The following is a 23,647-nucleotide window of genomic DNA, read 5'->3' on the forward strand; positions in this document are numbered from 1 at the left end:
GCCCAAGGAGGTATTCCAAAAACGGAAACAGCGGTACCTCGTCTCTCTGGCATTCCTTGTTACCGCATCGACGGCTGCTTCTGTTATGCGCTGGCTCTAATATGGTTGTAGGTGGGAGATGAGACGGGGGCGCTCTGAGACGGAGAGGTTGGCCTTTCCGCTTCCACCGAAATGTTACTTCTTCCCATGGGTCTGCACGGGGAACCGGGGAGAAGAGAGGGCGCAGCTGCCTTAATAAGATGGTGCCACGCGCTGGCAGAGTGAACTGTCCAAACCACTCAAATCAACTTAATCATGGATGATCATACCGAGATGAATTTCCATATTTTGAAAATAGGTTTTAAGGCTACAGGTTATGTATACTTGGTGTTTGTGTGTATATGTCACAAGTTATAACCAGCCCTTTATACAGGTTCAGATCCCAGAGCATATCCTCAACATCCCACCAGGAGACAGGTGTAGCTGGTTTAGAGGAAGCCTGGTTGATGGATATAGCTTCACAGATGTAGGTTCTACTACCCATTCATCACCTGTCTGTTTGTTTCTGTATGGGGGAGAATTCAAAGAAGGGCAGGTGCCGGAGGTCCCACCTCCATGGAAGTGGTCTACTTGTCCTGAGTAAGTAGCCTCTAGGCCACTGTGTGTGTGTGTGTGTGTGTGTGTGTGTGTGTGTGTGTGTGTGTGTGTGTGTGTGTGTGTGTGTGTGTGTTTACTGTATGTGTGCTTATATGTGGGTGGTCCAGGAGGATGTGAACAATTCTCAGAATGCAGATGAAGTGGCTGAGGGATCAAGTTCCAAGGAGGTGATGTGACCAGGTCTATTAAAGATGACAGAACAGGCAACTGTCTGTCTGTCTGTCTGTCTGTCTGTCTGTCTGTCTGTCTGTCTGTCTGTCTGTCTGTCTGTCTGTCTTTCTGATTAACTGACTGTCTATATGTCTGACTGTCTTGCTGACCGTCTGACTCTCTTTCTGATTAACTGACTGGCTGACTGTCTATATGTCTGACTGTCTTGCTGACCGTCTGTCTGTCTTTCTGATTAACTGACTGGCTGACTGTCTATATGTCTGACTGTCTTGCTGACCGTCTGTCTGTCTTTCTGATTAACTGACTGGCTGACTGTCTATATGTCTGACTGTCTTGCTGACCGTCTGTCTGTCTTTCTGATTAACTGACTGGCTGACTGTCTATATGTCTGACTGTCTTGCTGACCGTCTGTCTGTCTTTCTGATTAACTGACTGGCTGACTGTCTATATGTCTGACTGTCTTGCTGACCGTCTGTCTGTCTTTCTGATTAACTGACTGGCTGACTGTCTATATGTCTGACTGTCTTGCTGACCGTCTGTCTGTCTGTCTGATTAACTGACTGTCTATATGTCTGACTGTCTTGCTGACCGTCTGACTCTCTTTCTGACTGTTTGTCTATCTGTCTGTCTGGGTGACTGTCTGACTGTCTGTCTGACTGTTTGTCTATTTGTCTTTCAGGCTGTCTGTCTGACTGTCTGTCTCACTGTTTGTCTATCTGTCTGTCTGGGTGACTGTCTGACTGTCTGTCTCACTGTTTGTCTATCTGTCTGTCTGGGTGACTGTCTGACTCTCTTTCTGACTGTTTGTCTATCTGTCTGTCTGGGTGACTGTCTGACTGTCTGTCTGACTGTTTGTCTATTTGTCTTTCAGGCTGTCTGTCTGACTGTCTGTGTGAATGTTTGTCTGTCTGTCTGTCTGTGTGAATGTCTGTCTGTCTGTCTGTCTGTCTGTCTGTCTGTCTGTCTGTCTGTCTGTCTGTCTGTCTGTCTGTCTGTCTGTCTGTCTGACTGTCTGTCTGTCTGTCTATCTGACTGTCTGACTGTCTGACTGTTTTTCTGTCCCTCTGTCTGGCCATGTCTGCCTGTCTATCCATACATCTGTTGGTACGTCCCTCTTTCTGTCCCCCAGAGGACTGGAGATGGCTGCAGCAGCCAGAGGGCCAACAGGTTCCAGCAGCAGTAGGGAGGGAGGGAGGGCCAGCAGCAGTAGGGAGGGAGGGAGGGAGGGCCAGCAGCAGTAGGGAGGGAGGGAGGGAGGGCCAGCAGCAGTAGGGAGGGAGGGAGGGAGGGAGGGCCAGCAGCAGTAGGGAGGGAGGGAGGGAGGGAGGGCCATCAGCAGTAGGGAGGGAGGGAGGGCCATCAGCAGTAGGGAGGGAGGGAGGGCCATCAGCAGTAGGGAGGGAGGGAGGGCCAGCAGCAGTAGGGAGGGAGGGACATCAGCAGTAGGGAGGGAGGGACATCAGCAGTAGGGAGGGAGGGAGGGAGGGAGGGAGGGAGGGAGGGAGGGAGGGAGGGAGGGAGGGAGGGAGGGAGGGAGGGAGGGCCATCAGCAGTAGGGAGGGAGGGAGGGAGGGAGGGAGGGAGGGAGGGAGGGAGGGAGGGAGGGAGGGAGGGAGGGAGGGACATCAGCAGGAGGGAGGGAGGGAGGGAGGGAGGGAGGGAGGGAGGGAGGGAGGGAGGGAGGGAGGGCCAGCAGCAGTAGGGAGGGAGGGAGGGACAGCAGCAGTTGGGAGGGAGGGAGGGCCATCAGCAGTAGGGAGGGAGGGAGGGAGGGCCAGCAGCTGTAGGGAAGGAGGGAGGGCCAGCAGCAGTAGGGAGGGAGGGAGGGACAGCAGCAGTAGGGAGGGAGGGCTAGCAGCAGTAGGGAGGGAGGGAGGGACAGCAGCAGTAGGGAGGGAGGGAGGGAGGGAGGGAGGGAGGGAGGGAGGGAGGGAGGGAGGGAGGGAGGGAGGGAGGGAGGGAGGGAGGCTGTGGGTCCCTGTAGCGTGAGAGTTTCCTCCCAGCATTAACAACACAACAACATGATCTGTTTACACAAACACAGCTTTACTGCAGCATAGTCCAGCTCAAACTACAGTAGGATACTCATGACTGGAGCAGAAGAATGGTCTGTAACAGCCTTAGGCCACTGTAGCCAATGTTCATAGTCAGATGTTACTGTACAAGGCAGCACAGGTACAGTACATTAAAATAGTCACATTCATGGTAGGGCAATAATCATGTTCATGATAGCATAACTTCAAACTCAAACATGTTCATTGTATTTGACATGTGGTCCCATATGGAAGACAGGCTGTATGCAACTAGAGGTGTGAAAACCAGCCAAGGAAACATTTAAGGTAAGTGCACAGATTGTCCTGTAGGTGGCAGTATTGCTACATGTTTGTTTTTGAACTCCCTATAAATTACAACCTGTGAAAGAGAATGGTGTGTGTCTCAAATGACACCCTGTTCCCTATATAATGCACTACTTTTGACCAGAGCCCTATGATCCCTATGGACCCTGGTCAAAAGTAATTCACCATATAGAGACTAGGGTGCCATTTGGGACACGTGAAGGTCTTCTAAGCCTGATGTGGGATCAAAGCTTCCCCCCAGGTAGAGGAGAGAACAGCCTACTGCAGCGAGTTGCTAGGCAGAGCAGGAGGAGTTAGACTTCTGGTTAGAGTTCCACAAGGTTTGAACTGACACACGCACACACGCGCACATGCACCCGCACACGCACACACACACACACACACACACGCACACGCACACGCACACACACACACACTTTGAAGTTAAAGTGGAACCCCTGTGCACAGCAGTGTCTTCTTCAAGGAGCTGGTTACGGCAGGAACGGCTGAGTATCCAAAATACAGCCCACTTGGACAGATAATGACTGAAGACCTGAAGTCAGTTGAGGTGAATTCAGATCAATGGATTAAATAAGGTACAGCGCTATCAGTTTGCTTGTTGCAGGTGCCTGGGAATAGTTCGATGATATCTAAAGAGAAAATACAAAGACGTTCTCAACGGATCAGAAATGAAGTGTGAAGATAAGTGGAGTTAAAGTACTGGGCCCAAGGGGGGGGGCAAAGTCCGGCCCACAGACAAAATATTATTATTGGTTTTTTTAAATGTTATCCCTTTTTTCTGAATTTCGTGGTATCCAATTGGTAGTTACAGTCTTGTCTCATCGCTGCAACTCCCGTACAGACTCAGGAAAGGCGAAGGTTGAGAGCTGGGAGTCCTCCAAAACACAACCCAACCAAGCTGCACTGCTTCTTGACACAATGTCCTCAACCCGGAAGCCAGCCACGCCAATGTGTTGGAGGAAACACCGTAGATCTGGCGACCGTGTCAGCGTGCATGAACCCGGCCCGCCACAGGAGCTGCTAGAGCGCGATGGGACAAGGACATCTCGAGGAAATCTCGGCCTGTCAACCCCTCCCCCAACCCGGACAACGCTGAGCCAATTGTGCGCCGCCTCATGGGTCTCCCAGTCACGGCCAGCTGTGACACAGCCTGGCTTCGAACCCGGGTCTATAGACCGCTGCGCCAATCGGGAGGCCCTCGTAAATTGACTTTAAACAATTGATCCTAAAGAAATGCGGCCCTCGAGCCAAAAAGTTTATTAGCCGCTCCTGTTATCTAATGAGAGGAAGAGACGGGTTATTTGACTTACTTTATTGTGTTAATGAATACTGATACACATCTCTACCACGGCATCTAAAACATTCTCTCTCAGCAATCTGTATCCTCCTCTTCTAGACCACGTAACATTTCTACATAACAAAAACCTGACAAAGCTGTGATGAGACAGACCACATAAGCTACAGACAAGTACCACATTACTGGGCTTTGTCCTAAACGGTCTTCAACGGCTCCCTGTCTGACTCTGTGCTCTTCACTGGCTATGAAGACAAGAATGAAACCCCTGTTTTTGGGGTATTGGGACGTACCAAACCTCCTCTTTACCAGGGTTGGGGTCAATTCCATTTCAATTCCAATCATTTCAGAAAGTAAACCAAACTCCAATTCCTCATTGAAAAGTATTGGAGACAAATGGAACTTCCTGAATTGACTGGAATTGAAATGGAATTGACCCCAACTATAGCTAGATATGGGGGTTCATACTTCCATGGAGATATACTGTAGACGACAGTGGCATTGGTGTCCTGTGGGCCATCTCTTCCTCGCCTTCACATGCCAAGCTACCAGTGTTGGTCATCCCAGTCTGTCTCTGCCTACCAGTGAGAAGACAAGTCTGTTTGCCAGGCAGCCCCATCCTAATCTCTCATGGACAGACTACGTAACAGATTTTCCTTCTGGGTTTGCCGAGCTTAGCCTCATCCTTATCCCTAAGGCCTTGTAAGTAATACTTGGTCGGTAACAGTGCTTCAGTGAGTCCTTGTCCCAGGGTTTGAGGACAGATAGAGTGATCTGATTGGTCAGTCTGTTATCTGTTAGTCTCTGACTGAAGAGGGAGTACAGAGCAGGGTACTACATACTGTGACATCATCCATCCACCCCAGCACTGAGCCGCTGCCTGCTTCCCCAGGAAATACTGTATGCTGACGTGTGCTTGTGTGTGTGTGTGTGTGTGTGTGTGTGTGTGTGTGTGTGTGTGTGTGTGTGTGTGTGTGTGTGTGTGTGTGTGTGTGTGTGTGTATGTGTGTGTGCGCATCTCTCTGTGTCTCTGTGTCTACCTGTCTCTCTAGCGAGCATTAGCATTATACAGTATAGGATATGTATGACAGCCAGTGACTACAGAGGGAGGGGGCACAGTGGTACAGTCCAGCAGGGTCAGTAGTAGTCTTCATAGTTCTTAGGGTTGAGGCAGTAGAGGATCCCCCCGCCGAAGGAGAAAATGGTAGCGCCCCAGGCCAGGCCGTAACCCCAGTTGAACTCGTGGTATATGCTCATGCTGATGGTCTCAGTGAACTTGATGGGGTAGAGGACCAGACTGCAGCCCTGCAACACCACTGGAGCAGAGGGAAACAGAGGACATCTGATACACATATATCATATCTATATTGAAGGGGTATATTGAAGGGTTGAATCTTCAACCGCAGTCCCTGGGCAGGTTATTAAAAACAATTACAATACAGACAATCAATGAGCAGTGAGCACACGCAGAGCAACATAGGACAAGCAAGATGTAGCATGCAGACAGAGTAACATAGAACAAGCAAGATGTAGCATGCAGACAGAGAAACATAGGACAAGCAAGATGTAGCATGCAGACAGAGAAACATAGGACAAGCAAGATGTAGCATGCAGACAGATGAAACATAGGACAAGCAAGATGTAGCATGCAGACAGAGAAACATAGGACAAGCAAGATGTAGCATGCAGACAGAGAAACATAGGACAAGCAAGATGTAGCATGCAGACAGAGTAACATAGGACAAGCAAGATGTAGCATGCAGACAGAGTAACATAGGACAAGCAAGATGTAGCATGCAGACAGAGAAACATAGGACAAGCAAGATGTAGCATGCAGACAGAGTAACATAGGACAAGCAAGATGTAGCATGCAGACAGAGCAACATAGGACAAGCAAGATGTAGCATGCAGACAGAGTAACATAGGACAAGCAAGATGTAGCATGCAGACAGAGAAACATAGGACAAGCAAGATGTAGCATGCAGACAGAGAAACATAGGACAAGCAAGATGTAGCATGCAGACAGAGTAACATAGGACAAGCAAGATGTAGCATGCAGACAGAGTAACATAGGACAAGCAAGATGTAGCATGCAGACAGAGAAACATAGGACAAGCAAGATGTAGCATGCAGACAGAGCAACATAGGACAAGCAAGATGTAGCATGCAGACAGAGTAACATAGGACAAGCAAGATGTAGCATGCAGACAGAGAAACATAGGACAAGCAAGATGTAGCATGCAGACAGAGCAACATAGGACAAAAAGCAACAAGACAAAATCCATAAAAGCAACAAAGTGTTTCCACACCTCACAAGCTACAGACAACAGACAACATGGAATGGAAAGCGACAATACACAGCTAGGGATTGTGTTCACAAATCTGATTGGCCTTTAGCCATGTCTTCATGTTTTTTGTGAAAGTGTGATAGGTGGTGCAGTTATGTGTGTCTGATGGCAGTGTATTCCAGACATGGGAAGCTCTCACAGAGAAAGCGGATTTACTAAAGGTGCTTCTCCTTAAGGGAACTATACAGTCACCTCTCATGGCAGACCTTGTGGATCTGCTGCCATATGTTTGGGTTTTCTGTTTAACAAAAGTACTGAGTGGAGGGGGAGCCAGGCCATTTAGGATCTTGAATACAAGACATGCGTCGGTGTATTGCACAAGATTTTCCCAACTCAGGAGCTCATGCTTTCTGAGGATGTAACAGTGATGATGGCTATTGGGCTTCCTATCAAGCACTTTGAGAGCCTGTTTGTAGACAGACTGAATGGGTTTTAATGTTGTACAGCAATGTTGTGTGTGTGTGTGTGTGTGTGTGTGTGTTCACCTGCAGCGAACAGCATGACAGCGACCGGTCTGTTGAAGCGTCTCCGAGAGCCGATACACACGGACACCAGGACCACCAGGAAGGAGAGCAGGACCAGAGCAGCTCCGCCTAGCAACAAGGACAGGGTGGCGATCTGCCAGTCTAGAGAGAGAGAATACATATAGAGTTAAGGAAAGAGGTAGAGGAGGGAAAAGAGAGGGGAGGAGCATACGAGAGATATGGAGAGAGAAAGGGGATGGGAGACCGAGAGGGAAGGAGAGATAGAGGGGGAGGGAGAGAGGAAGGGAGAGGGGGAGAGAGAAAGAGAGAGAGGGGGAGAGAGAAAGGGGGAGAGAGGAAGAGGGGAAGGGGGAGAGAGGAAGAGGGGAGAGAGAAAGGGAGAGAGGGGGAGAGAGAAAGAGGGAGAGAGGGAGAGGGGAAGGGAGAGGGGGAGAGAGAAAGAGAGAGAGAGGAAAAGGGGAAGGGGTAGAGAGGAAAAGGGGAAGGGGTAGAGAGAAAGAGGGAGAGAGGAAGAGGGGAAGGGGGAGAGAGAAAGGGGGGAACGATAGAGACGCTGACCCGCATCTCACTGACACACATCGTTGACTAAAGAGCATGTTGGCATGTTATCAACATCTATCTGCCATCATCTCAACCAACCCCACTAACAACATACAGGCAAGGCAACATCTACACCCCACCAACAACCCCACCAACAACTACACCCCACCCACAACCCCAACCCCACCCACATCTACACCCCACCCACAACCCCAACCCCACCAAAAACTACAACCCCACCAAAAACTACAACCCCACCCACAACCCCAACCCTACCCACAACCCCAACCCCACCAACAACTACACCCCCACCAACAACTACAACCCCACCAACAACTACACCCCCACCCACAACTACAACCCCACCAACAACTACACCCCCACCCACAACTACAACCCCACCCACAACTACACCCCCACCAACAACTACACCCCCACCAACAACTACACCCCCACCAACAACTACACCCCCACCCACAACTACACCCCCACCCACAACTACAACCCCACCAACAACTACACCCCCACCCACAACTACAACCCCACCCACAACTACACCCCCACCAACAACTACAACCCCACCAACAACTACAACCCCACCAACAACTACAACCCCACCAACAACTACAACCCCACCAACAACTACAACCCCACCCACAACTACAACCCTACCAAAAACTACACCCCACCCACAACTACACCCCACCCACAACCCCACCAACAACTACAACCCCACCAACAACTACAACCCCACCAACAACTACAACCCCACCCACAACTACAACCCCACCCACAACCCCACCAAAAACTACAACCCCACCAACAACTACAACCCTACCAACAACTACAACCCCACCAACAACTACAACCCCACCCACAACTACAACCCCACCCACAACCCCACCAAAAACTACAACCCCACCAACAACTACAACCCCACACACAACTACAACCCCACCAACAACTACAACCCCACACACAACCACAACCCCACCAACATCTACACCCCACCCACAACCCCAACCCCACCAAAAACTACACCCCACCCACAACCCCAACCCCACCCACATCTACACCCCACCCACAACCCCAACCCCACCAAAAACTACAACCCCACCAAAAACTACAACCCCACCCACAACCCCAACCCTACCCACAACTACAACCCCACCAACAACTACACCCCCACCAACAACTACAACCCCACCAACAACTACAACCCCACCCACAACTACACCCCCACCAACAACTACAACCCCACCCACAACTACAACCCCACCCACAACTACAACCCCACCAACAACTACACCCCCACCCACAACTACAACCCCACCAACAACTACACCCCCACCAACAACTACAACCCCACCAACAACTACAACCCCACCAACAACTACAACCCCACCAAAAACTACAACCCCACCCACAACTACAACCCTACCAAAAACTACACCCCACCCACAACTACACCCCACCCACAACCCCACCAACAACTACAAACCCCACCAACAACTACAACCCCACCAAAAACTACAACCCCACCAACAACTACAACCCTACCAACAACTACAACCCCACCAACAACTACAACCCCACCCACAACTACAACCCCACCAACAACTACAACCCCACCCACAACTACAACCCCACCCACAACCCCACCAAAAACTACAACCCCACCAACAACTACAACCCTACCAAAAACTACAACCCCACCAAAAACTACAACCCCACCAACAACTACAACCCCACCAACAACTACAACCCCACACACAACTACAACCCCACCGAAAACTACAACCCCACCAACAACTACAACCCTACCAACAACTACAACCCCACCCACAACTACAACCCCACCCACAACCCCACCAACAACTACAACCCCACACACAACTACAACCCCACCGAAAACTACACCCCCACCAACAACCACAACCCCACCGAAAACTACAACCCCACCCACAACTACAACCCCACCCACAACTACAACCCCACCAACAACCCCAACCCCACCCACAACTACAACCCCACCAACAACTACAACCCCACCCACAACTACAACCCCACCAACAACTACAACCCCACCAACAACTACACCCCACCAACAACTACAACCCTACCAACAACTACAACCCCACCAACATCTACACCCCACCAACATCTACACCCCACCAACATCTACACCCCCACCAACAACCCCAACCCCACCAACATCTACACCCCACCAACATCTACACCCCACCAACATCTACACCCCACCAACATCTACACCTCCACCAACAACTACAACCCTACCTACAACTACAACCCCACCCACAACTACAACCCTACCCACAACCCCTACCCCACCCACAACTACAACCCTACCCACAACTACAACCCCACCAACAACTACAACCCCACCAACAACTACAACCCCACCAACAACTACAACCCCACCAACAACTACAACCCCACCCACAACTACAACCCCACCAACAACTACAACCCCACCAACAACTACAACCCCACCCACAACTACAACCCTACCAACAACTACAACCCCACCCACAACTACAACCCTACCCACAACTACAACCCCACCCACAACTACAACCCCACCCACAACCCCACCAACAACCCCACCAACAACTACAACCCCACCAACAACTACAACCCTACCAACAACTACAACCCTACCCACAACCCCAACCCCACCCACAACTACAACCCCACCAACAACTACAACCCTACCAACAACTACAACCCCACCAACAACTACAACCCTACCAACAACTACAACCCCACCAACAACTACAACCCTACCAACAACTACAACCCCACCAACAACTACAACCCTACCAACAACTACAACCCCACCAAAAACCCCAACCCCACCCACAACTACAACCCCACCCACAACTACAACCCCACCCACAACTACAACCCCATCCACAACTACAACCACACCCACAACTACAACCCCACCCACAACTACAACCCTAACAACAACTACAACCCCACCAACAACTACACCCCCACCAACAACTACAACCCTACCAACAACTACAACCCCACCCACAACTACAACCCCACCCACAACTACAACCCCACCAACAACTACAACCCCACCAACAACTACAACCCCACACACAACTACAACCCCACCGAAAACTACAACCCCACCAACAACTACAACCCTACCAAAAACTACACCCCCACCAACAACCACAACCCCACCGAAAACTACAACCCCACCCACAACTACAACCCCACCCACAACTCCAACCCCACCAACAACCCCAACCCCACCCACAACTACAACCCCACCCACAACTACAACCCCACCAACAACTACAACCCTACCAACAACTACAACCCCACCAACAACTACAACCCCACCCACAACTACAACCCCACCCACAACCCCACCAAAAACTACAACCCCACCAACAACTACAACCCCACACACAACTACAACCCCACCAACAACTACAACCCCACACAACCACAACCCCACCAACATCTACACCCCACCCACAACCCCAACCCCACCAAAAACTACACCCCACCCACAACCCCAACCCCACCCACATCTACACCCCACCCACAACCCCAACCCCACCAAAAACTACAACCCCACCAAAAACTACAACCCCACCCACAACCCCAACCCTACCCACAACTACAACCCCACCAACAACTACACCCCCACCCACAACTACACCCCCACCCACAACTACACCCCCACCCACAACTACACCCCCACCCACAACTACACCCCCACCAACATCTACACCCCCACCAACATCTACACCCCCACCAACAACTACACCCCACCCACAACTACAACCCCACCAACAACTACAACCCCACCCACAACTACACCCCCACCCACAACTACAACCCCACCCACAACTACACCCCACCCACAACTACAACCCTACCAAAAACTACACCCCACCCACAACTACAACCCCACCCACAACCACAACCCCACCAAAAACTACAACCCCACCAAAAACTACAACCCCACCAACAACTACAACCCCACCAACAACTACAACCCCACCAACAACTACAACCCCACCAAAAACTACAACCCCACCCACAACTACAACCCTACCAAAAACTACACCCCACCCACAACTACACCCCACCCACAACCCCACCAACAACTACAACCCCACCAACAACTACAACCCCACCAAAAACTACAACCCCACCAACAACTACAACCCTACCAACAACTACAACCCCACCAACAACTACAACCCCACCAACAACTACAACCCCACCCACAACTACAACCCCACCAACAACTACAACCCCACCCACAACCCCACCCACAACCCCACCAAAAACTACAACCCCACCAAAAACTACAACCCCACCAAAAACTACAACCCCACCAAAAACTACAACCCCACCAAAAACTACAACCCCACCAACAACTACAACCCCACACACAACTACAACCCCACCGAAAACTACAACCCCACCAACAACTACAACCCTACCAACAACTACAACCCTACCAACAACTACAACCCCACCCACAACTACAACCCCACCCACAACCCCACCAACAACTACAACCCCACCAACAACTACAACCCCACACACAACTACAACCCCACCGAAAACTACAAACCCACCAACAACTACAACCCTACCAAAAACTACACCCCCACCAACAACCACAACCCCACCGAAAACTACAACCCCACCCACAACTACAACCCCACCCACAACTACAACCCCACCAACAACCCCAACCCCACCCACAACTACAACCCCACCAACAACTACAACCCCACCCACAACTACAACCCCACCAACAACTACAACCCCACCCACAACTACACCCCACCAACAACTACAACCCTACCAACAACTACAACCCCACCCCCAACCCCACCAACATCTACACCCCACCAACATCTACACCCCACCAACATCTACACCCCCACCAACAACCCCAACCCCACCAACATCTACACCCCACCAACATCTACACCCCACCAACATCTACACCTCCACCAACAACTACAACCCTACCTACAACTACAACCCCACCCACAACTACAACCCTACCCACAACCCCTACCCCACCCACAACTACAACCCTACCCACAACTACAACCCCACCAACAACTACAACCCCACCAACAACTACAACCTCACCAACAACTACAGCCCCACCCACAACTACAACCCCACCCACAACTACAACCCCACCAACAACTACAACCCCACCAACAACTACAACCCCACCCACAACTACAACCCTACCAACAACTACAACCCCACCCACAACTACAACCCTACCAACAACTACAACCCCACCCACAACTACAACCCCACCCACAACCCCACCAACAACCCCACCAACAACTACAACCCTACCAACAACTACAACCCTACCCACAACTACAACCCTACCAACAACTACAACCCTACCAACAACTACAACCCTACCCACAACCCCAACCCCACCAACAACTACAACCCCACCAACAACTACAACCCCACCAACAACTACAACCCCACCAACAACTACAACCCTACCAACAACTACAACCCCACCAACAACTACAACCCCACCCACAACTACAACCCCACCAAAAAACCCAACCCCACCCACAACTACAACCCCACCCACAACTACAACCCCACCCACAACTACAACCCCACCCACAACTACAACCCCACCCACAACTACAACCCTAACAACAACTACAACCCCACCAACAACTACAACCCTACCAACAACTACAACCCTACCAACAACTACACCCCCACCAACAACTACAACCCTACCAACAACTACAACCCCACCCACAACTACAACCCCACCCACAACTACAACCCCACCCACAACTACAACCCCACCCACAACTACAACCCTACCAACAACTACAACCCCACCAACAACTACAACCCCACCAACAACTACAACCCCACCAACAACTACAACCCCACCAACAACTACAACCCCACCCACAACTACAACCCCACCAAAAAACCCAACCCCACCCACAACTACAACCCCACCCACAACTACAACCCCACCAAAAACCCCAACCCCACCCACAACTACAACCCCACCCACAACTACAACCCTAACAACAACTACAACCCCACCAACAACTACAACCCCACCAACAACTACAACCCTACCAACAACTACAACCCTACCAAAACTACAACCCCACCAACAACTACAACCCCACCCACAACTACAACCCCACCCACAACTACAACCCTAACAACAACTACAACCCCACCAACAACTACAACCCCACCCACAACTACAACCCTACCAACAACTACAACCCCACCCACAACTACAACCCTACCAACAACTACAACCCCACCTAAAACTACAACCCTACCAACAACTACAACCCCACCCACAACTACAACCCCACCCACAACCCCACCAACAACCCCACCAACAACTACAACCCTACCAACAACTACAACCCTACCAACAACTACAACCCCACCAACAACTACAACCCCACCAACAACTACAACCCTACCCACAACCCCAACCCCACCCACAACCCCAACCCCACCCACAACTACAACCCCACCAACAACTACAACCCTACCAACAACTACAACCCCACCAACAACTACAACCCCACCAACAACTACAACCCCACCAAAAACTACAACCCCACCAACAACTACACCCCACCAACAACCCCAACCCCACCCACAACTACAACCCCACCCACAACTACAACCCCACCCACAACTACAACCCCACCCACAACTACAACCCCACCCACAACTACAACCCCACCCACAACTACAACCCTAACAACAACTACAACCCCACCAACAACTACAACCCTACCAACAACTACAACCCCACCCACAACTACAACCCCACCCACAACTACAACCCCACCCACAACTACAACCCCAACAACAACTACAACCCCACCAACAACTACAACCCTACCAACAACTACAACCCTACCAACAACTACAACCCTACCAAAAACTACACCCCCACCAACAACTACAACCCTACCAACAACTACAACCCTACCAACAACTACAACCCCACCCACAACTACAACCCCACCAACAACTACAACCCCACCAACAACTACAACCCCACCCACAACTACAACCCTACCAACAACTACAACCCCACCAACAACTACAACCCTACCAACAACTACAACCCCACCAACAACTACAACCCCACCCACAACTACAACCCCACCCACAACTACAACCCCACCAAAAACCCCAACCCCACCCACAACTACAACCCCACCAACAACTACAACCCTACCAACAACTACAACCCTACCAACAACTACAACCCTACCAACAACTACAACCCTACCAAAACTACAACCCCACCAACAACTACAACCCCACCAACAACTACAACCCCACCCACAACTACAACCCTAACAACAACTACAACCCCACCAACAACTACAACCCCACCCACAACTACAACCCTACCAACAACTACAACCCCACCAACAACTACAACCCCACCCACAACTACAACCCTACCAACAACTACAACCCCACCAACAACTACAACCCCACCAACAACTACAACCCCACCAACAACTACAACCCCACCCACAACTACAACCCCACCAAAAAACCCAACCCCACCCACAACTACAACCCTACCAACAACTACAACCCCACCAACAACTACAACCCTACCTACAACTACAACCCCACCAACATCTACACCCCACCAACAACTACAACCCCACCAACAACTACAACCCCACCAACAACTACAACCCCACCAACAACTACAACCCCACCCACAACTACAACCCCACCCACAACTACAACCCTACCCACAACTACAACCCCACCAAAAACCCCAACCCCACCCACAACTACAACCCCACCCACAACCCCACCAACAGCTACAACCCCACCAACAACTACAACCCCACCCACAACTACAACCCCACCAACAACTACAACCCCACCAACATCTACACCCCACCAACATCTACACCCCACCAACAACTACAACCCCACCCACAACTACACCCCACCCACAACTACAACCCCACCAACAACTACAACCCCACCCACAACCCCACCAACATAAATAGAAGAAGAAGGGACAAGAAAAGTCTTCAGTCAGTAATAAATATTGGTTTAGTGAGAGGTCCAGCAGCAGCTGTGTACAGTAGTTATAGTAGACACTGTGGTCAGATAAGGACAGAAAATAGAGACGATCAATCTGTTACAAACAGCTGGCTGGGTTATCTCCTGGGCAATCATGGTGACTGGCTAGATTCTGTGAAGAGGAGAAGGGGGAGAGGAGGCTGGAGGAGAGGAGAGAGGAAGAGGATGGGGGAGAGGAGGCTGGAGGAGAGGAGAGAGGAGGAGGTTGGGGGAGAGGAGGTTGGAGGAGAGGAGAGAGGAGGATGGGAGAAAAGAGAGGGGAGGAGGATGGGGAGAGGAGGCTGGAGGAGAGAAGAGAGGAGGATGGATGGGGAAGAGGAGGCTGGAGGAGAGAGGAGAGGAGAGAGGAGAGGAGAGGAGAGGAGAGGAGAGGAGAGGAGGAGGTTGGGGGAGAGGAGGTTGGAGGAGAGAAGAGAGGAGGATGGATGGGGAAGAGGAGGAGAGGGGAGATGATGATGGGGGAGAGGGGAGGAGAAGGGAGGAGAGAGGAGGAGAGAGGAGGAGAAGGGAGGATAGAGGAGGAGAGAGGAGGAGAAGGGAGGAGAGAGGAGGAGAAGGGAGGAGAGAGGAGGAGAGAGGAGGAGAAGGGAGGAGAGAGGAGGAGAAGGGAGAAGGGAGGAGAGAGGAGAGAGGAGGAGATGGGAGGAGAAGGGAGGAGAGAGGATGAGAAGGGAGGAGAGAGGAGGAGAGAGGAGGAGAAGGGAGGAGAGGGGAGGAAAGGGGAGGAGAAGGGAGGAGAAGGGAGGAGAGGGGAGGAGAGGGGAGGAGAAGGGAGACGGGAGGAGAAGGGAGGAGAGGGGAGGAGAAGGGAGGAGAGGGGAGGAGAAGGGAGGAGAGGGGAGGAGAAGGGAGACGGGAGGAGAGAGGAGGAGAAGGGAGGAGAGAGGAGGAGAAGGGAGGAGATAGGAGGAGAAGGGAGGAGAGAGGAGGAGAGGACACACTTAAAGATCTACAGGAGGAAAGCATGTACAGTTCTTCCAGCGATGTGAGTGGAGAAAAACAACAAGAACTCAGGACATTGATGATGAAACCTGAAGAAACAAGTGTTGTGGGTGTTTATCTTCCCTGAGATCCCCTCTTCTCAGTCAGAGTGGTTTACAACAGATGAAGAGGGCCATTTCCCACACTAACTGTACCCTTGTCTGTATGCATTAACCAGAGGCTGTATCCAAAATGGCACACTATTCCCTTTATAGTGCACTACTTTTGACCAGGGCCCATAGGGTATCCCATAGGACCCTGGTCAAAGGGAACAGTGTGCCATTTGGGATGCCCTCAGAGAGGAGGAGCCTAACGTTGGAGGGGTTTATGTTTCAGCTGTAGTCACGGTGTTCTCACGGTCACTGCTCTCAGCCTATCAGAAGACACAGCCAGGGAGTCAGCCTGGTTATAAAGAGGACCACATGGTTGTGTTATGGTCGGACCGTACGGTCAGTTGGGGAGTGAACCACGGTCACTACTCTCTCAGCCTATCAGAAGACACAGCCAGGGAGTCAGCCTGGTTATAAAGAGGACCACATGGTTGTGTTATGGTCGGACCGTACGGTCAGTTGGGGAGTGAACCACGGTCACTACTCTCTCAGCCTATCAGAAGACACAGCCAGGGAGTCAGCCTGGTTATAAAGAGGACCACATGGTTGTGTTATGGTCGGACCGTACGGTCAGTTGGGGAGTGAACCACGGTCACTACTCTCTCAGCCTATCAGAAGACATGGTTAGTTCCAGAACCGGGGCGGAGGGAGTCATGCTGGTTGGATGGACTGTGTGTTTGTGTAGTGGTCCGACTGTATGGTCAGAGAGGGAGTGGACCAGTGGACACGGACACTAGGCAGGGAGATGGGTTACGAGGGGAACAAGAGAGAGGAAGAGAGACCGCTGAGAGGTCTTCATGTTCTGGTCGGTACCAACAACTACATGTGTATTGTGGTTCCCACTTTAAAGAACTGCAGCCACTAACAGGAACAATACCATTTAGACCATGGACTCAAAGTGACTCTGAAGAGCCATGTGAAAGAAGCTCACTGAGATGTGGCGTTGAACCTCTCTCTTCCACAGGACCCTGTTGGATGGTTTCACACCTCAGTAGGTTTAAAGGAAGGAATGTGCAGCAGCATGTGACTGCCTGGATTAGAGCCCTGGACATGTTTCTCATCACTGTTTGGTTATTAGAGGTTCTGACTGGTCACTTCTTACAGGGATTAACCTTTTACTGCAGTGGGTTAAACCAGGGTCACAGAGTGTTTATTGGTCGTCTTAAACAAATCTACTTTGTAACAAAAGTATCCACCTCACACACATGGTTATGGGTCTAACAAAAGAAGACACCTGTATCATGTCACATATAGAGTTGAAATGTTTTACATTTTGAATTTGCATCCCAATATTACACTTTATATACATCACAGAAAACTGAAATAAAACAAAGCCGTTTGACATTTAAAAAAGTGTATTAATTATGAAATTCTGAATAATATGAATAACATTCCCCCCATGAGGCCACTAGAGGGCGATTTGGTCATTTGACTACAGGAAAGGTATTAAAGATTATCCATACATTGCGTCTTAAATTGCCTGTACTTGTGCACACATCTGTGTGTGTGTGTGTGTGTGTGTGTGTGTGTGTGTGTGTGTGTGTGTGTGTGTGTGTGTGTGTGTGTGTGTGTGTGTGTGTGTGTGTGTGTGTGTGTGTGTGCATTCTCGTGTGTGTCCATGTGTGTGTGTGTCCATGTGTGTGTATGTTCATGTGTGTGTGTGTGTGTGTGTCCATGTGTGTGTATGTGTGTGTGTGTATGTGTGTCCATGTGTGTGTGTGTCCATGTGTGTGTATGTCCATGTGTGTGTATGTGTGTGTGTGTGTCCATGTGTGTGTATGTCCATGTGTGTGTGTGTCCATGTGTGTGTATGTGTGTGTGTATGTCCATGTGTGTGTGTGTGTGTGTGTGTGTGTGTGTGTGTGTGTGTGTGTGTGTGTGTGTGTGTGTGTGTGTGTGTATGTCTCTACGTCTCCATAGTCCCTGACTCCATTAATGTCAGCAGGAACATTATGTCAAACTCATTCCACAGAGGGCAGAGTGTCTGTGGGTTTTCACTCCTCCCTTGTACATGATTGATGAATTAAGGTCACTAATTAGTAAGGAACTCCCCTCACCTGGTTGTCTAGGTCTTAATTGAAAGGAAAAACCAAAAACCTGCAGACACTCAGCCCTCCATGGAATGAGTTTGACTCTCCTGTCCTAGGGGGTCCTTCTCCGACTGTGGCTGTGGGATGCAAACCATCACCATATTATTTTCCAGTGTTCATTGAGAGGCCACAAATAGACCAGAATCTTCTGGGGACCTCTCTCTGTTAGAGCAGAAAGGATGGGAGGAGAGGAGATATGTGAAGAGATGCAGAGAGAAGAGGATATTAGTCTGCCCTGAGCCCAATCTGCCTGTCCTTAAAGAGAGCTAGGTATCCTTACCACACGGAGCGACCGACCGCAGCGAATCAGTGTCTGACATGAAATATTCACCAGTGTGAAGAAAGTCTGAAAAAATAGGTCAGTCAAACTAGCCAGGCTCTTTAAAAACATCCTGACATAGGAGAGGAATGATCCTGTCCTCCAAGGAGGGAGGGAGGGAGGGAGGGAGGGAGGGAGGGAGGGAGGGAGGGAGGGAGGGAGGGAGGGGGGGAGGGATGGAGGGATAGAGGGAAGGAGGGATGGAGGAGGGAGGGATGGAGGGAAGGAGGGAGGGAGGGATAGAGGGAAAGAGGGATGGAGGAGAGAGGGATGGAGGGAAGGAGGAAAGGAGGGAGGGATAGGGGGAAGGAGGAGGGAAGGAGGAAAGGAGGAGGGAGGAAGGGGGATAAAACAGCAGCAGCACATCACTGTGGATCAGTCATGCATTAACTGGAGAGTTTGGTGTTCGTGTGTGTGTGTGTGTGTGTGTGTGTGTGTGTGTGTGTGTGTGTGTGTGTGTGTGTGTGTGTGTGTGTGTGTGTGTGTGTGTGTGTGTGTGTGTGTGTGTGTGTGTGTGTGTGTGTGTGTGTGTGTGTTGGAGTTGGACTAGCACTGAATCAGATAGTGAGATCTACAGAAGAGATAGAGCTGTCATTAAACTATTATAATTTTAATTGAATTTCTAAGTGGCAGCATCGTCATTACAGAAATCCCCCTCTGGTCAAAACACGGGATAAACTCTTTCTCTCTCTACAAAATGGTCTCTTACTGCCTGATCTGTCTGAAACACACAAACACACCCTGTAGAGGGAGAGAGAGAGAGAGAGAGAGAGAGATGGGGGAGAGAGAGAGAGAGAGAGAGAGATGGGGGAGAGAGAGAGAGAGAGAGAAAGAGATGGGGGAGAGAGAGAGAGAGAGAGAGAGAGAGATGGGGGAGAGAGAGAGGTGGGGGAGAGAGAGAGATGGGGAGAGAGAGAGGTGAGGGTGAGAAAGAGAGCGAGAGAGAGAGACAGAGAGATGGGGAGAGGGAGAGGCCTGCCACAGGCCACAGCTGGATGAGTCCAGGCTGCACTTTCAGTGGATGAGAAGAATTTTGAAACATCATATACTGTCAAGAACATCAACATATTCCTTTAGAGACTGAAAATATAATATATGGCACTCAACAAATGTAAATTACACCAGATAACAACATAAAACAACTGCAGAAACTGAATTAAATCTAGATAAACTATTTATACAAAATGTGAGAAATTGAGACAAATGTGAAGAGGAAATGTATAACTGTGAAAGTGACTCCGTGCTCAGAAGAGGGGTTCAGTCAGGCCCTTCATAGCCCTCTGGGGAATGGAGACCCCATCACATCAAAATCAAGTGTGTGAATGTAGCACCCAGTTGCCCTAGTAACTAATCTCCAGGCATTTCCCCCTATGGGAATGTGCTGCTCAAAGTTATGCTGCTGGCTGTCTGAGAGAGCAAACGTGGGAATTCAACAACAAAAAATTAAAAAGCGGAACGAAAAAGCCCCAGCTGGATTGGTGAGCTGGCGTGGAAAATATCCCACGCTTCCCAAAGCGCGTCTCCAATGAGCAAATAAGGTTCCTCCTCCCCAAAGAGTTCCTCCATGTGTAACGGATGTGAAATGGCTAGCTAGTTAGCGGGTACGCGCTAGTAGCATTTCAATCAGTTACGTCACTTGCTCGGAAACCTAGAAGTAGGGTTGCACCTTGCTCTGCAAGGGCCGCGGCCTTTGTGGAGCGATGGGTAACGATGCTTCGTGGGCAACCGTTGTTGATGTGTGCAGAGGTTCCCTGGTTCGCGCCCGGGTCGGGGCGAGGGGACGACGTAAAGTTTATCTGTTACACATGTGTCATCTAGTCGTTCTGGAACGGTCCATATTCTAGTTTTAGATGATAAATGGATTCGTAAAGCTCAACTATTTCACCTGTAGGTGAATTTGCAAGCCAGGCACAGGGGCGGGACATGGCTGAGGCAAGAAAAATACACATTTTAAAGTAAATATTTGAGGTCTGTCTGTGATCGAGATGCTCTGCTTTTTTATAACACCACAATTAACCAAACAAGTCCTGCAGGCTCTGGTTTGATCTTGACTATTGCCTGGTTATGTAGTCAGGAGCTGCAAAGGACATAGGAGAGCTGCAAAGTAGGACATAGGAGAGCTGCAAAGTAGGACATAGGAGAGCTGCAAAGTAGGACATAGGAGAGCTGCAAATTAGGACATAGGAGAGCTGCAAAGAAGGACATAGGAGAGCTGCAAAGAAGGACATAGGAGAGCTGCAAATTAGGACATAGGAGAGCTGCAAAGTAGGACATAGGAGAGCTGCAAAGAAGGACATAGGAGAGCTGCAAAGAAGGACATAGGAGAGCTGCAAAGAAGGACATAGGAGAGCTGCAAAGAAGGACATAGGAGAGCTGCAAAGTAGGACATAGGAGAGCTGCAAAGAAGTACATAGGAGAGCTGCAAAGAAGGACATAGGAGAGCTGCAAAGTAGGACATAGGAGAGCTGCAAAGTAGGACATAGGAGAGCTGCAAAGAAGGACATAGGAGAGCTGCAAAGAAGTACATAGGAGAGCTGCAAAGAAGGACATAGGAGAGCTGCAAAGAAGGACATAGGAGAGCTGCAAAGAAGTACATAGGAGAGCTGCAAATTAGGACATAGGAGAGCTGCAAAGAAGGACATAGGAGAGCTGCAAATTAGGACATAGGAGAGCTGCAAAGTAGGACATAGGAGAGCTGCAAAGTAGGACATAGGAGAGCTGCAAAGAAGGACATAGGAGAGCTGCAGCTGGCCCAGAACAGAGCAGCACCTCTTGCCCGTCACTGTAAACAGAGGGCTAATATCAACAAGATGCATTCCAGTCTCACTTGGCTTAAAGTAGAAGACAGATTGACTGTGTCACTTCTTGTTTTTATGAGAAATATTGCTGTGATGAAAATAACAAATTGTCTGTATCATCAAATAACACATAGTTCTGACTGACATACATACCCCACCAGACAGTATTGTATAGAGCCATGGTTACATGGAACCCCCCCATCAAAAATGTACCAAGCAAAAAATCTTTAAAACAACACCTCACAACGCCCCTCCCCTACCTGACCTAAATAACTGGTCTATGTAGAATCATATGGTATATTTTAAACGGATGTCATTCTGTCCTCGAGCTGTTCTGGTCTATTATAGTTATTTATTACGTCATGTTTGACGTTCTGTGTGGAGCCCAGGAAGAGTAGCTGCTGCTTCAGCAACAGATAATGACGATCCAAATAAAATCCTAAAATGAGCCTGTCTTGCTTAATAAATAAAATCCCAAACAGACTTGGACATAAAGAGCAGCAGCAGTTGTGTGTGAGCTGGCCAGGGAGCGGAGAGGTGGGTGTGGGAAACAGCGTCAAACAGATGACGGCGGACGGAGAAGAAAGCAGCACCGGGCCGTCAGAGAGACTCCCACAAGAGATGCTTTGTCATGGCGACAGGACTTAACTGAATCTCCGTAAAGGCACAACTTACTGCACCTATGCAGACTATACACCAGCCTCTCAATTCCCTCTTTATAGCATCAATATTATCATAGGTTAGACTATGTATGAATGGAAACCAGTAACCACAAACAAAGCAAGGTGAATCCTGCGCTATAATTAGTTGGTTAGGCTACAGATGACGGCCGCGCCACTGGGTCTCACCCACCTGACTCCAGCGTGCTGTTACACTGCCAGATCTCAGACGAAGCTGCTTTCCAGCACGCCTCCCACAGTGAGAAGCAGTACTGGTCGTCAGCGGTCACCCATGCCGGGCTCATCACGGCTCCAACGTCCAAGCACAGCGCCAGGAACACGCACACCAGTCCCACCAACTTCAAAGGCGTCAGCGCCGAGACGCGCACCTCCTCTGTCTCGCTAACAGATGAAGACATTGTTGCAGGTTTCCGCTGACTGGGAGACTCGCCAGGGAGTTATGCTGCTGTCTGAGGTCGAGTTTTGGCTTCTAGAATTCCCCAATGATCCGTGTTTACATGTAGAATCTAAAGGGGTCACTGGTGATGAGAGAGAGAGAGTCTGGGCTCCCACCGCTGCCGCTCCTACCGCTCTGCCGCTGCGCTGTAGCTGATGATGATGCCAGTGCAGCGCACCGGTTCCTCCGTTCCAGCAGTGACGTAATGACATCGCTGC

The 23,647-nt window shown here is 50.2% G+C and overlaps 1 protein-coding gene across 1 annotated transcript; it reads right to left on the reverse strand.

Annotated features, from left to right (window-relative positions):
- Positions 1-5,595: 5,595 nt before the first annotated feature.
- On the reverse strand, positions 5,596-23,391 carry LOC120041553 (transmembrane protein 47-like). Its single transcript, XM_038986428.1, has 3 exons — positions 23,166-23,391; positions 7,292-7,432; positions 5,596-5,774 (listed from the first exon to the last, which is right to left on the reverse strand). Exons 1-3 carry the CDS (start codon positions 23,389-23,391, stop codon positions 5,596-5,598), a joined length of 546 nt encoding a protein of 181 aa, XP_038842356.1.
- Positions 23,392-23,647: the final 256 nt, after the last annotated feature.

This window comes from Salvelinus namaycush, unplaced genomic scaffold, assembly GCF_016432855.1.
Source record: "Salvelinus namaycush isolate Seneca unplaced genomic scaffold, SaNama_1.0 Scaffold472, whole genome shotgun sequence".
In the NCBI taxonomy this organism is placed as follows: domain Eukaryota; kingdom Metazoa; phylum Chordata; class Actinopteri; order Salmoniformes; family Salmonidae; genus Salvelinus; species Salvelinus namaycush.